Source organism: Saccoglossus kowalevskii, chromosome 2 (assembly GCF_978046115.1).
Source record: "Saccoglossus kowalevskii chromosome 2, keSacKowa6.1, whole genome shotgun sequence".
Classification (NCBI taxonomy): domain Eukaryota; kingdom Metazoa; phylum Hemichordata; class Enteropneusta; family Harrimaniidae; genus Saccoglossus; species Saccoglossus kowalevskii.
The window spans coordinates 987,563-1,004,735 of NC_140642.1; the positions used below are offsets into that span (position 1 = coordinate 987,563).

General features: G+C 32.4%; 1 protein-coding gene across 1 annotated transcript in view; it reads left to right on the forward strand.

Annotated features, from left to right (window-relative positions):
- Nucleotides 1–3,992: 3,992 nt before the first annotated feature.
- Nucleotides 3,993–17,173, forward strand: part of LOC102802953 (stress-induced-phosphoprotein 1-like) — a 76,288-nt gene continuing 63,107 nt past the window's right edge. The window contains exons 1-3 of the mRNA XM_085505790.1: nucleotides 3,993–4,078; nucleotides 10,477–10,570; nucleotides 14,173–14,285. Of these exons, the coding sequence (XP_085361916.1) occupies nucleotides 4,016–4,078; nucleotides 10,477–10,570; nucleotides 14,173–14,285 (270 nt within the window). The 5' untranslated portion in view covers nucleotides 3,993–4,015. The remainder of the gene's footprint in view (nucleotides 4,079–10,476; nucleotides 10,571–14,172; nucleotides 14,286–17,173) is intronic.

The window sequence follows — 17,173 nt, forward strand, 5'->3', positions numbered from 1 at the left end:
TATTCAAGCTTTCCGGATTCGAGCCTCTTGGTTGTTATCAGCAATGTTTAATCTTTGTCTGTATCGCATTCCGGTAAACAAGAAATGGGCGAACTAAAATGTCTCCTGCGTTTCACATGCGACATGATTATTAAAACACTGAGTTAAGCGGTCATGTACATGTACGTTCTATAAATCTAACCTTGTACACATAATCTTGTACTGACATGTTTTTTGTCCAAAAAAGACATTCCCCTTCAGTTAATCCCCAGTTCGCGTTCATGGTATTTGTGAGAGTTGAAAGATTTTTTGAACACATGACAAGTAACTATATTGAGCTGGATGGCCCGAATTTAAATATCAGTGCGTAAACTCTTGAGGTCATTGCCCAATGCCGCACGTAATTCAAACGCGTGGTTATCAGAGTTCAGTCAAAATGTACGTGAATGATGCAATCAAAGTGCGCTGTCCAGAGTTTATTATATTATAGTAAAATTTAACTTGACACATGGTATGGTTTATATTACATGTTCACTTCATTTCGAATAAAAAAATCACCATTGGAACATCGATGAATCACAAGTATTTAAAATATTTTTTCGACTTTCCGTAGATACCCGACTACTATCATTTTTTACCTTGCCCGTACCATCAAAGATGGAAGGGAAAGGTATATTAAGGGAAAGATTTTGTCCGGCGTTGTCGTTGTTGGTGTTGTCGTCGTTAATAATTGTTATTGTGTGCATAATAACTTTACTAATTCTATTCCAAACTTCATCAAACTTGGTCACCTTATTCATCAGTATAATGTCTTCCCTGAGTTTGAACAACAGATGTCCTGTATGAAAATATCATGGAAAAATTGAGAAAATCTGATAAAATATTTTGACTGTTTCTACTTGACTGATCACTGGTGATACACATCAAAGGTCACTGATTTCAGTGGAAATATGCATTGTTGTATGTGTTCAATGAAGCAAATGATTTATCTTGGAATAATATCCTTGGTAATGTATACCAGAATCCCATACTGGGTTTCAAAACCAACTCATGGAGAGATTGCACAGTCTGATACACATTTGCAAACCTACCAGTAAAATCTTTACAGAAAACAAGATGTCAGAAAATCAATATAAGCACTCCTATGAACTGGGTGCCAAACTTTGATCAAGATCTGAAGCTAATAGAAAATCTGTTTAGTTCAAAGTTATCAAATCAAAAATAATACATAAAAAATACATAAAAAGCAAAACATTTCATCCACATTTTAAAAAGAAAATTGTTCTAAAATATATGTATTCTGTATTTGACAAACAGTTCATTTGACAAATGAAAACTCGCAGGAATATGTTTCAGCTATTAGAACAGAATGATAGAGTTTTCATAATACTAGTTTAAAAACGTACTTCGAAGATTGCAGTGTTTGAAGATGTAGATTCTCAGGAGGCAACAGTACTGTTGACTTCTCCCTCCACTGGACACCAACTAACTATTTAAGTTGATTTGCATACAAAGCAGAGCTTGCAACATGATAGCTATTCATAAAGGGTGTTTTTTTTTTTACTTTTCATGTAATACAAAATACTTGGACAAAAGCCAGCTAAGATTTTCTGTTATCTTGCATGTTTTATGAATCTATTCACGTCTAAATGCAGAACTTTTTTTTTTGCGATGAGGCATTGATTTTTATACTAAAATATCTGAATTACTTTGAATAAAACTGTAAATTATGTCCCTTAAAATAATTAAACAAATAAGGCACCAATGTTTTTGTGAGATATTTACATCTTTTAAGGACATTCGGTAGACTGATTCCCCACTGTTGGTTCAACCCCAAAACTTGTTTGTATTCAAAATTAATTATGACAATGCATATTTATATTGAAACAAACTGTGATAGAGGGAATTATATTATATAACAAAGGGCAAGGTCACCAGAGTTCAACTATGTTAATGATTTACATGCACCCATGTTTATGTTTGCGCAAATATTATGAATGCAACGCATTATCAAGTCGGTAATATTGAAATATTCACAGACTCAATACCCCGGGTCAGCATCATAACAATAGTAAAAATTAACTTGAGTTTGCATAATTATCATGAAAGCAATACATTACAAAGTTGAAATATTCAGAGCTGGTACAATATTGTAAACAAATTTACGTTGACATATTCAAAGCCAGTACAGAGTTGCATACAATTTGCGTAATTACAGTACTGTCGGATATTTTAACAATTTTACTAGATCGACGCGCGGACCACACTGTGTCTAAAGTTTAGTTCTCTTTAAAATAAAACATGTACCCTCCTTAAACTAAAGTAGTGTTTACTGCCATGTACCCTTCTTAAACTAAAGTAGTGTTTACTGCCATGTACCCATCTTGAAATTAGTGTTCACTGCCATGTACCTACCTTAAAACTAAAGTAGTGTTTACTGCCATGTACCAAGCCCAAAACTAAAGTAGTGTTTACTGCCATGTACCCATCTTAAAACTAAAGTAGTGTTCACTGACATGTACCTACCTTAAAACTAAAGTAGCGTTCACTGACATGTACCTACCTTAAAACTAAAGTAGTGTTTACTGCCATGTACCCATCTTGAAATTAAAGTAGTGTTCACTGCCATGTACCTACCTTAAAACTAAAGTTGTGTTTACTGCCATGTACCCATCTTAAAACTAAAGTAGTGTTCACTGCCATGTACCCATCTTAAAACTAAAGTAGTGTTCACTGCCATGTACCCATCTTAAAACTAAAGTAGTGTTTACTGCCATGTACCCATCTAAAACTAAAGTAGTGTTCACTGCCATGTACCCATCTTAAAACTAAAGTAGTGTTTACTGCCATGTACCCATCTTAAAACTAAAGTAGTGTTTACTGCCATGTACCCATCTTAAAACTAAAGTAGTGTTCACTGCTTTGTACCCATCTTAAGACTAAAGTAGTGTTTACTGCCATGTACCCATCTTAAAACTAAAGTAGTGTTCACTGCTTTGTACCCATCTTAAGACTAAAGTAGTGTTCACTGCCATGTACCCATCTTAAAACTAAAGTAGTGTTTACTGCCATGTACCCATCTTAAAACTAAAGTAGTGTTTACTGCCATGTACCCATCTTAAAACTAAAGTAGTGTTTACTGACATGTACCCATCTTAAGACTAAAGTAGTGTTTACTGACATGTACCCATCTTAAAACTAAAGTAGTGTTCACTGCCATGTACCCATCTTAAAACTAAAGTAGTGTTTACTGACATGTACCCATCTTAAAACTAAAGTAGTGTTCACTGCCATGTAAACGGGAATGAGAATACATAGTGAATCTCCATATCATGTTGTAATGTATTTGCTTATTTTGTTGATAATCTTGTGCTGCTGATTTAACTGGCATCCTCGGAGACTGTTTTAGTATGGTGCCCTCTATCAATCTGATGTAGGTAGATGATATATAGAAGATAATATTTGGTAATCGTAGTCCTAAATAACTATTAAAAATAGCTAGACGTTTCGAGCAATGGCTCTTTATCGATAGCACAGAAGAAAGTGTTAAGTCTACAGGTATACAGGTAGAGACTGTTTGGTATGACGCCCTATATAAATCTGACTGTCTGATTTTCCACTTTCGAGAAGGGTTGATCGCCCTCGATGTTCATTATTTAGAAACTATTGTTTTTATTATAACAACTCGAATGCTTATAGCACAGAAGAAAGTGTTAAGTCTACAGGTATACAGGTAGAGACTGTTTGGTATGACGCCCTATATAAATCTGACTGTCTGATTTTCCACTTTCGAGAAGGGTTGATCGCCCTCGATGTTCATTATTTAGAAACTATTGTTTTTATTATAACAACTCGAATGCTTATTTATTTGCATTTTACTCATTTACAGCTAAATGAAAATAGATTACTTAATTGCAGAAATACGATTTGTAATCGAACGTTGGAGAGGTATCCATGTTGTCATCAAAGATTAACATTTAGCAATATGAGTAACCAATATATTACAAGTTGCCAGCGAGGGCGCTAAGTGGGCAAGATGGCGGAAGATTTTGACAGAGGAAATGAGTTGTTCGTTGATGAGAAGTTCGCGGAAGCATTGGTAATCTTATTTGTTTTTAACGTCTTCTGCGGTTTCATTTTAGTGTTAGAGAATTCTGAACATATTTGATGTTGAGTTGTATGTAGATAGATTGCTGTTGTGTCACTTCGCCAGATATGCTACCGTAATAGATAGATATTTTTAGTTAAGTATACATATTCATTACTGGCATTAGGATTGAGTATACGTTGAATAGGGTGGATAAATAAACAAAAGAAAGGTGTATTGAAAATCTAGATCAAAAAGACTCACCATAAACATTGCTGGAAATGATATCGACAATGGCATGGATAGCAAGACATTAACTACAAAATACACAGATATGGTAAAAGTCATACAACAGCTATCTTGTATGTTATAATAATAATAATAATATTTTATTGACATCATTCTGTTTGAAGAGAACATACAGTCAAGTGCTAAACTAATAATTAAAATTTAAAAAAAGGGAAAAAATAAACATGTAGTTTAAATAAATACATATTTCAAATTAAGAAATATTGATATATATATATATTTAAAATGCACCACATTCTCTAATATAGTTCTCAAGTTCCTTATCTACATTGCTCATAATGTATATGAACTTGTCATCTGGTTTCATCAAATTAAAATATGGATGTATATAAGCAATTTTTCCAAACAGCTTACATCTTGCATTTTTATGACTTGGACAATCAATCAGGAAATGGAATTCATCCTCCACTGCATCTGTATCACACTTTTTGCATACCCTTTCTTCAAACTTTATTTTTGGTCTAACATGCCTACCCTTCTCTATCATTAGACCATGGTCACTTATCCTGAATTTACACATACTTTTTCTTTAGTGGGGGGTCTTTAATTTGTGTTAAATACTGTTCCATTTTGAATTCATTTTTGAATTTATAATAAGTTCTTAATTTATTATTTTCACCTGATGATGATTTTTTTGAGATTATTTGTTTTTTCCATAATTCAATATAATCCTTTTCTATTTGGCTACTTATTTGTTGTATATTTGTTTTACCTCTACTTCAAAATCCATTTATTTCACTTCCTATTATTTCCTGCACTAATTTTGCCCATTTTAGCTGATTATTAATATTGCATGTAATTACATCATTTATTAGGATGTGTTTTTTGGTATTGAAAATATTATGCCAATATCTAATCATCATTTTATTTATAAAGACTGATATTGGTTGTCTGTCCAGTTCACCACGCACCGCTAAGTTTGTTGACGCCTGATTAACTTGTAGTAACATTTTAGACATTTTAAGGTTGAGTATTTCTGGGTAACTTCTATCTCTGTATTTTTCTGAACCCCAAATCTCACATCCATAAGTCAGAATGGGTCGAATTACATGGTCAAACATGTTTCTCCAAGTTGGTATACTTATATGAGTTGATGTAGTAATTAATTTCTTAATATAGAAAAAAGTTTTCAATGCCTTTTTATATAATTTTTCATTTGCTAAATCAAAATTTCTACTAGGTTTAAATTCTATGCCTAAATATTTATAATTTCTAACTATATCTAATTCTTCATTTTTGTAATGAAAGATAAACTTATGGTTCAATAATTTTCCATATTTATTTTATACCATTATTTTTGTTTTTGTAATGTTTACTTCAAGGTTCCACTTACTGCAGTATTGAGATAATTTATTGAAACAGTTTTGTAAAGTTGAATCTGTTTCAGATATGAACACAAGGTCATCTGCATATAATAAACTACCAATTGATATATCATTTAGCTTAACAGGTTTACATGACTCATCTAACTCACTTGGCAAATCATTTAAGAATAAGTTAAAAAGCATTGGGCTGATGTTACATCCCTGTCTCACCCCTCTGAGTGATTTGAAATCATTTGTTAATCCATTGTTTAATTTTATGCTATACTTAACATCATTATACATGTTTTTAATTACATTATATATTTTTCCATTAATTTTATTTTTTAATAATTTGTAATAGAGCCCTTTACGCCATATGCTATCAAAAGCTTTTCTAAAATCCACAAATCCAACAAATACTTTGTTTAATTTAAACAAACCAAACAAATGGTAAATACCATTTGTTTGGTTTGTTTGATTGGTATTGATCTTATTATTTATATATTTATATATTTATCAATTATTGTTTTAAGAATGAACATGTTATCTGTTGTTTTATAACCTGGCCTGAAACCAGCCTGACATGGATTTAAAATGTTATTTTGCTCAACATGTATATGAAGTCTACAATTAATCACAGATGTAAATAGTTTTGACAAACAACTTGACAGTGCTATTCCTTTATAATTACTTGGATTATTAGGCTACTTCGCCAATTATCTGGAAATTTATCTGTATTTAAAATGATATTGAATAGTTTCTTGATAGGTGTATTTAATACTGTTTGTCCATAGATAATCATTTCATTTAATATTTTATCTTTGCCTGGTGATTTTTTCTTTTTCAGCTGTCTAATTGCCTTTGTAATTTCATCTGATGTAATTTCTTTATTTAACTTTACATTAATGTCTATATTTTCTAGATTCCTTATATCTGCATCCAATGATGAGTCCTTATTCAGATTTGAGAAATGTTTGATCCATGCATCTACACTAATACTATTACTAATACCATTGTTAGTTGGTAATGAACTACTAGTCTTTAATTCTGTTATTTTGCCGGATCTTTCTTTTCACTCTGGTTCAACTCATTTAGAAGTGCTTCCTTATATGATCTTCTTTTAAATTTAATTAATTTTTAAACTCCTTTTTTAGCTGAAAAAACCTAGCTCTAACATATGGGTCTCTTGGGTGTTTAACTAACAACTTACTCATTCCCTGAAATTCTCTTTTCATTATATAACAAGGTTTATCAAACCATTTTTCATTTGTTTTTTTCTTTGGTCTTTGCTTATGACTAACTAACCTATTAGAGCAAGTTTTAAGGGACATATCAGCAGCATTATATATAATATCATTCAACCCTTTTATATGCATTATATCATTCAATATCATTCAACCCTTTTATATGCATTATATATAATATCATTCAACCCTTTTATATACAGATGACCTGCTTTTGCTGGCTGTTTCTGAATCCGGGCTGCAAAACGCTTTACACTCCTTAGGAACCTACTGCAAAAAATAGAAATTAGAAATCGATACTACAAAATCGAAAATCATGCTATTTAATAAAATGGGTAAACACATCAAAAAACACAAATTTTGCATTGACAAACAAGAACTAGAAAATGTCCCTACATGCAATACTAATCTAAACATTCACCAACACAAATGTGGAAAACAATCCAATTTACTTTACCATTATTTTTTTTTCTACTTTTATTTGCTAGTTGTTTTTTATTTATTTTCCTGTGTGTATTTTTATTCTCACTTTAATTGTTTGTCTTTATTCACATCTGTATTGCATTTTAGTCAAAATCCTAATAGGGATACGAACGCAATAACGATAATTATTATTATTACTCATACCTAGGCATCAAACTGAGTGCTTCAAGTAAATTTTATAAAGCTCAGGAAAATCTCACAAACAGAGCTATGAAAGCATGTTTCAAGTTAAATCAACAATTACTTTCCGAAACAAACATTCCAATTAAAATATATCTCAAAATGTTTGACTCTGTAATTAATCCAGTGTTGCTGTACTGCTGTGAAATATGGTCAAATGAAAATATTAATATAAAAATCTGTCCAACTTTAATTTACACAGTAAATTTTGCAAATTTTGCAAATTTCCGTTAAAAGTTAACTGCAAAGCAACAAATATAACTTGCCTTCTGGAATTAGGAAGATATCCTCTTGCCTTCTCAAGCATTGTACAGACAATAAAATTTTGACTCAGAATTTCTGACAAACCATGTAACACTTTAATCTATGAGGCCTTCAGACTAGGTAAAGATATGGACTCAAAGGGGATAAAAAATTGGGTGTCCCACGCTAAAAACATATTTAATATTACAAACATGCACCATATGTTGGATACTGTGACAGCGGATAAAAAACAGACAATCATTACATCCCTTAAGAGCAATCTAAAATCAATGTTTAAAAATCATTTAAAAAAGACATTACTATATAATGATAACAAAGGTAAAAATCGCAAAAATAAATTAAGAACTTATAGAATGATAAAACATAATTTTGATTTTGAAAAATATTCGGAAGATGTTAAAAACCCATCGCACATATCTGCTCTAACTAATAAGCTAAGGATCAGTGTGCACACATTGCAGATTGAGGCAGGAAACAGAAGAAGAGAGAGAATGCCACTACTGTCAGGAAAAACAAATAGAAGATGAAAGCTATTTTCTATTAAAATGTTCTCTCTATGCTGATTTAAGAAACACGTTCCTCCATACCACAAAGGTCATTACAACAATGAACAAATCTGATATTGAAAACACTGTAGACATTCTAAAAACAAAAGATAAACAATCACTAATTCATTTGGCAAAATATATCTTTGAGTGCTTCAATTTAAGAAATGACACTCATAAACAGAAAATACCAGCTGCTTTATAATTAATATAACTTATTAAGATACCTTTTCTGTTTTGTGTTTCTAACCATTCCTTGTTCTCCGTTTTTATTTTATTTTATTATGTTTTCACTATGTCTTCATTTGTATTTGTCGTCTTGCCATTCTGTATGTATTTGAAACTTTATTGTATTTTAAAAATCCAGATCCTGAACAGGATATGATCTCAATAAAGGCATTATTATTATTATTATTATTGCAACATGTCCTACCAAATATTGTTGTATATCTCTGTGAAGTATTTCTCAGGAAATCATGGAAAGAAGACTGTAAACTGACCACTATGAAACAACTAAATCAATCATTACAGTACTGTGTTGCTAATATACACAGAATTAATCACCATGAACAATATAGGTCCCAATCACCTTCATACAGATGGTGTCCACCTTAACAGATCTTATGGAACCCAAATATTCATCAACAACATCAAATCTGCAGTCATGAACCAATTCCCACTCTTAGCCCATCCAACCAAAAGAGGTACTACCTACCAATTCCCACTCTCAACCCGTCCAACCAGAAGAGGTACTACCTACCAATTCCCACTCTCAACCCGTCCAACCAGACGAGGTGTTACCTACCAATTCCCACTCTCAGCCCGTCCAACCAGAAGAGGTACTACCTACCAATTCCCACTCTCAACCCGTCCGACCAGAAGAGGTGCTACCTACCAATTCCCACTCTCAACCCGTCCAACCAGAAGAGGTGCTACCTACCAATTCCCACTCTCAGCCCGTCCAACCAGAAGAGGTGCTACCTACCAATTCCCACTCGCAGCCCGTCCAACCAGAAGAGGTGCTACCTACCAATTCCCACTCTCAACCCGTCCAACCAAAAGATTCAGGAACAGCTACAGAGACAACCACAGAAAGTACTCTTTAGTTGTAAGAGGAAATACTGAAAGTCGTCCACACTATATACAATTAAAACAACAGATTCCCACATGAGAACAACTCGTACATGCACCAAGAAAGCTGGTGAGAACAACAACAAACACCAATAGAATTGATCACATCTATCAAAAACTTGGAAAAACAACTGAAAGACTTCTAACCAGTAAACAACAAACAATATTAAATATACATATTAACATTATGGGGATAAATAAAAAGAATAAAGCAGCACAAAACCTACTTCAAATCGGACACATCAATGCACAGGGACTACGATATAACTACATACCAGAACCACCAAACAGAGATGTGAAAACAAAAGAACTCATTGACATAGAAGACCAAATACATAATTACCATATATACTGTTTCACTGAGACATGGTTTAGATAGCACTACAACAGACCTTTTACCTACACCTAAAGAATATTTCATCCCTTATAAATTGAAAGCATGGAAAAGTTCAGGTGGGATAAGTGTTTATATAAAGAATACAATTAAAAAAGGTGTATCAATACTACCATCAACAAATGAATATACAGTGTGGTGCAGACTGAACAAGGATTTCTTCAATCAACAAAATGACATATACCTATGCAATGTCTACATACCCCCATCAGGTTCTTCATATTATGACACACAAGAGACAGACCCTTACCAGATTCTAAATCAAGAGATAAACCAATATAAACAAAAAGGATCCATATTACTCCAAGGTGACTTCAACGCCATAACAGCCAATCTATTGTATCTATACTACATTGTAAATGATGACAATGACAACAATCTGTTTTTCTCATTATGGTGTAATAAACGTTATTACCACATTGTATCACTGGGTACATATTAAAGTCATATTCAGTCTTCAAAAAAAAAAAATATCGATTGTGAAGACTTTCCTTGTGGCTAAAATTTACAATTTCTACAAACTTAATATTAATCTCAGTTATATTTACTTCATTAGGAATCATTTAATAAAGCTATTGAAATTGACGCAAAGAACATCAAATATTATCTACAAAGATCGGCAACATTCTGTGCCTTGAAACAATATCAAGGTAAGATTATATGTTGATCCTTTTGAACATTACTATCAACTTTGACAGAGACTTCAAAACACCAGTAGGAACTGGAAAATTATGTCTATTTGGTTCAAAATTAAAAATGTTGCAGCAAAGAGTTGACAAGTGAACAAGGTGGAGTACCTCAACTTTTTATATGTTCAGTGTAGGCTGTGTGTTGTCAGTGTTAGTATATTTTATTAGTTATGTATCTATGGCAAGGATAATGGCTTTTAAAGTAGGGTGGTCGTCGTGCAGCAGATTTTTGAATTTCATGTAAATAAATGTATTTTACGCGCATTGTATATGTCGCTATGAGTCCCATATCGAACAGGATGCAACACAACGACTGCCACCCTTAAATAATAAATTAGATTCTTATGTACGCCATGTATCCATTTCCCAGCTTTTTGTCGCCATAAATATACTTCAAAATTATGTGTGTGGGTGTCAAAGCTTCTTAGGGCATCTCATTTGCAGAAAAAAACACTATTCCTTTGTATATTTATGGTTTTAGGGACACATTGATAACATTTCTACTTTCTAGCAGTGGCTTTTCAAACATGTGTACATCAACAAATCAGATCATCAATAACACATTGGATATCAGGGGTGGGATAAATATGATCTATTGCTTTGTTCATCTTCTCAGATGCTTTAAATGACTCTGAATGTGATAAAATGATTATATTGCTGTGTTCATCTTCTTAAATGCTTTAAATGACTCTGAATGTGATAAAATGATTATATTGCTGTGTTCATCTTCTTAAATGCTTTAAATGACTCTGAATGTAATAAAATGATTCTATTGCTGTGTTCATCTTCTCAGATGCTTTAAATGACTCTGAATGTGATAAAATGATTCTATTGCTGTGTTCATCTTCTCAGATGCTTTAAATGACTCTGAATGTGATAAAATGATTATATTGCTGTGTTCATCTTCTTAAATGCTTTAAATGACTCTGAATGTGATAAAATGATTCTATTGCTGTGTTCATCTTCTCAGATGCTTTAAATGACTCTGAATGTGATAAAATGATTCTATTGCTGTGTTCATCTTCTTAGATGCTTTAAATGACTCTGAATGTGATAAAATGATTCTATTGCTGTGTTCATCTTCTCAGATGCTTTAAATGACTCTGAATGTGATAAAATGATTCTATTGCTATGTTCATCTTCTCAGATGCTTTAAATGACTCTGAATGTGATAAGATGATTCTATTGCTGTGTTCATCTTCTTAGATGCTTTAAATGACTCTGAATGTGATAAAATGATTCTATTGCTGTGTTCATCTTCTCAGATGCTTTAAATGACTCTGAATGTGATAAAATGATTCTATTGCTGTGTTCATCCTCTTAAATGCTTTAAATGACTCTGAATGTGATAAAATGATTATATTGCTGTGTTCATCTTCTTAAATGCTTTAAATGACTCTGAATGTGATAAAGTGATTCTATTGCTGTGTTCATCTTCTTAGATGCTTTAAATGACTCTGAATGTGATAAAATGATTCTATTGCTGTGTTCATCTTCTTAGATGCTTTAAATGACTCTGAATGTGATAAAATGATTCTATTGCTGTGTTCATCTTCTTAAATGCTTTAAATGACTCTGAATGTGATAAATTGATTCTATTGCTGTGTTCATCTTTTCAGATGCTTTAAATGACTCTGAATGTGATAAAGTGATTCTATTGCTGTGTTCATCTTCTCAGATGCTTTAAATGACTCTGAATGTGCTAAAATGATTCTATTGTTGTGTTCATCTTCTTAAATGCTTTAAATGACCCTGAATGTGATAAAGTGATTCTATTGTTGTGTTCATCTTCTTAGATGCTTTAAATGACTCTGAATGTGATAAAATGATTCTATTGTTGTGTTCATCTTCTTAAATGCTTTAAATGACTCTGAATGTGATAAAATGATTCTATTGCTGTGTTCATCTTCTCAGATGCTTTAAATGACTCTGAATGTGATAAAATGATTCTATTGCTGTGTTCATCTTCTTAGATGCTTTAAATAACTCTGAATGTGATAAAATGATTCTATTGCTGTGTTCATCTTCTTAGATGCTTTAAATGACTCTGAATGTGATAAAATGATTCTATTGCTGTGTTCATCCTCTTAAATGCTTTAAATGACTCTGAATGTGATAAAATGATTCTATTGCTGTGTTCATCTTCTTAGATGCTTTAAATGACTCTGAATGTGATAAAATGATTCTATTGCTGTGTTCATCTTCTTAGATGCTTTAAATGACTCTGAATGTGATAAAATGATTCTATTGCTGTGTTCATCTTCTTAGATGCTTTAAATAACTCTGAATGTGATAAATGATTCTATTGCTGTGTTCATCTTCTTAGATGCTTTAAATGACTCTGAATGTGATAAAATGATTCTATTGCTGTGTTCATCTTCTTAAATGCTTTAAATGACTCTGAATGTGATAAAGTGATTCTATTGCTGTGTTCATCTTCTCAGATGCTTTAAATGACTCTGAATGTGCTAAAATGATTCTATTGTTGTGTTCATCTTCTTAAATGCTTTAAATGACTCTGAATGTGATAAAGTGATTATATTGTTGTGTTCATCTTCTTAGATGCTTTAAATGACCCTGAATGTGATAAAGTGATTCTATTGCTGTGTTCATCTTCTTAAATGCTTTAAATGACCCTGAATGTGATAAAGTGATTATATTGTTGTGTTCATCTTCTTAGATGCTTTAAATAACTCTGAATGTGATAAATGATTCTATTGCTGTGTTCATCTTCTCAGATGCTTTAAATGACTCTGAATGTGATAAAGTGATTCTATTGCTGTGTTCATCTTCTTAGATGCTTTAAATGACTCTGAATGTGATAAAATGATTCTATTGTTGTGTTCATCTTCTTAAATGCTTTAAATGACTCTGAATGTGATAAAATGATTCTATTGCTGTGTTCATCTTCTCAGATGCTTTAAATGACTCTGAATGTGATAAAATGATTCTATTGCTGTGTTCATCTTCTTAGATGCTTTAAATAACTCTGAATGTGATAAAATGATTCTATTGCTGTGTTCATCTTCTTAGATGCTTTAAATGACTCTGAATGTGATAAAATGATTCTATTGCTGTGTTCATCCTCTTAAATGCTTTAAATGACTCTGAATGTGATAAAATGATTCTATTGCTGTGTTCATCTTCTTAGATGCTTTAAATGACTCTGAATGTGATAAAATGATTCTATTGCTGTGTTCATCTTCTTAGATGCTTTAAATGACTCTGAATGTGATAAAATGATTCTATTGCTGTGTTCATCTTCTTAGATGCTTTAAATAACTCTGAATGTGATAAATGATTCTATTGCTGTGTTCATCTTCTCAGATGCTTTAAATGACTCTGAATGTGATAAAATGATTCTATTGCTGTGTTCATCTTCTTAGATGCTTTAAATGACTCTGAATGTGATAAAATGATTCTATTGCTGTGTTCATCTTCTTAGATGCTTTAAATGACTCTGAATGTGATAAAATGATTCTATTGCTGTGTTCATCTTCTCAGATGCTTTAAATGACTCTGAATGTGATAAAATGATTCTATTGCTGTGTTCATCTTCTTAGATGCTTTAAATGACTCTGAATCAGCTCTCCAGATTGATGACACAAGTTCATTGGCATATTTCAGGAAAGGTGTTGCATTATTCGAACTCAAGGATGTCAAACAATCATTAAAGGTAATAAATCTTGGTTAATATTGCATTCTTGAGTTATTCCACCACCAGGTTCCACTCTTGGTAAAATTTCTGCTATATGGTTGGTAATGCTATATCATATTTGCTCCATAACCTGTATTCTGCTTCGTGCGAGATCTCACAAGACTGTTAATAATATGGCCCTGGAATCAGTTGCTAGTCACGTGATATAGGTCAAGCTTTGATAAAAAATAACGCTAAATCCTGGCTGATGAAACCTTAATATGGCTCCAATAATTTTGGCGAAACAAAAAACCTTCAGAATAAATACAAAATTGACAGCAACCTGGAATTGTTATGTCGAGACAACATGTTATGTCTCTACAGAAGAAGAAATGATGCATTGTGCGGAACATAGTAGATTGCATGGAGGAAATTTCTTATTAATAATGTTAAGTGAAGCAGCTGCAGCACAGCCTAGCATGAAATGGTTGATTGTACGTTCTTATATGGGATAATTATATGGACACAATTACCATAATACATTTAATGTACATTATTTTTTCCATCGAGCAACTTTATAAAAAAAACATGGAAATATTTTGTTAATAATACTATTTCAAGAAAAATTTATTATCAATATGTATGTGCAGATTTTATTTTTATGGCATATCTGTTCATTAGTATTTTTATATCTTTCCAAATTCTAGACTCTCTTCTGGAGAATCGTTGAAACTTGAAGCAATACTTATTAGTTCATTCGTATAAACTTCATGCATATTATCACTTTGTGCCATAAAATACAGTGTAATGTTGTTTTTATTAAAAATTAATATCAAAGTTTGGTAGTAATTGTATTATTATAGTTGTCAAATGAATAAAAAAGTAAGTACACAGTTTAACTTATTGATATTCAGAACAATTATTTTTGTTCTATATAACACCTATCAATTATATGCATTAGTAGACATTTATAGACAATATAAAATAATAATAACCGTATTAATCAGTCATCTAGATCTGCACATCATCACATTTACATACACAAGGCTATTTTTTCTGAATCACCGTAAAGTTCGTGGGTTTACCCAGCAAAATGTTACAGTTTACCCATACTTTTCTACATTTGGTTTTTAGTTCCCATTCGGGAAAACGGGGACTTATGTTTTGACCTCCGTGTGTCCGTGCGTGCGTCCGGGCCTGTATCTTAGAAATTCCTAGACCAATCACAATCAAACTTCAAACATATATCATATATGATATTATACATATGCACGTCAATTTGTTTCAGGATCTGATTCAAGATGGCCGAATGGCGGCCATTTTTGTGTTGAAAAATCCTAAAAATCAAGCATTTCTCAGCTGTTTACAGATGGATTTTGTTAAAGCTTGGTACATACATTGTACATTATGGGTTCCTGATGCGAGTCATTTTGTTTTTCAAATTGGATTCAAAATGGCTGATTGGCAGCCAATTAGTTTTAATGAATGCGGTTCTAGAGCCATCTCTGACATGCTTTGGACTGATTATGTTCAAATTTTATATGTTCATTATACATTATGCCATAGGTATACAGATATATTGCTTTGGCGATCCAATTCAAAATAGCCAAATGGTGGCCATGTTTTGCTAAAAAATAATCAAATTCCAGGATGTCTGGCATCCCATAACTGGATCTAGATCTTTTATGGATGGATTTTGTTCAAACTTGGTACATACATTGGACATTATAGTACTTAGATGCAGGTCAATTTGTTATTCAGATCAGTTCTGAAATGGGCAACTTGTGGCCAAATTATTTTTATGAATGCTGTTCCAGAGTAATATGACATGCTTTGACTGATCATGTTCAAACTTTATATATAAATCAAGTCGCACATATGCACATGTATTCGTTTGACTATCAGATTCAAGATGGCCAAATGGCAGCTGTTTTAACTTTTTTAAAAACATCAAAATCAAGCATTTTTGCATTCCATTTTACAATGAATGTTGTTCTTTCTCCATGTCTCTGACATTCTTTGACTGATTGCAGTCACATTTTACAACGACATTGCAGGAGCGATATCGCTTGCCTTGATTTTTAACATTTAAATAGCCACCATTCGGCTATCTTGGACAGAAAATGGCTACCAGTCAGCCTTGATGCGTGTCATTTTGTTCTCCAGATCGGATTCAAAATGGCCGGCCTATGGCCATTTTGTTTTAATTAATGCTATTCCAGAGCAATATCTCTTTAATATGGATATATCTCTGAAATGTTTATATTAAAACTGTATATCTTAATTTGATAACTAATGGGGACTGTGCCTTGTTTATTCTTAATTTGAAATAATATCAAATTTGTCAAAGAAATCGTTTCTAATACGTATACGAAGTTCGCAACTGGGACTTATAATTTGGTCTCTGTTTGTCCGTACGTCAAGAGTCATATTTCAGAACTATGTGGACCAAATCTGTTCATTTATGGCATTTGCCAAGTACTTTATCAGGAGCAGTGGTTTACTGATTCAATCCAAGATTGCTGTCTGGCAGCCATTTTGTTTTTTGAAACCATTGTATCTTATACATGCTTTGTCAGTTTTTGTTCAAATTTGGGTACATACATTATACATGCTATGGGATTGTAATGAATGTTTTTTCTGTGAGATTATCTAACAAACTTTTTGACTCTGTGGTCAAACACACTTTACTGTATGGGCAGATATATGGGACATTTTTCATGTGAATATATTTAACGGTTCAGACAAAAATAAATCAGTTATGGAAAGTGATAAATTTACTTCAAAATGCTTGGAAATTGCCAACCTCAGACAGGAGGTCCCCTTGGACCCACTCGCCACGGCGATGTCTCTGGTAACGGATGCCTCCCTTACAGGTTGGGGAGTGCACCTATTGGACGAACAAGTCCAAGGAATATGGCCCCTGC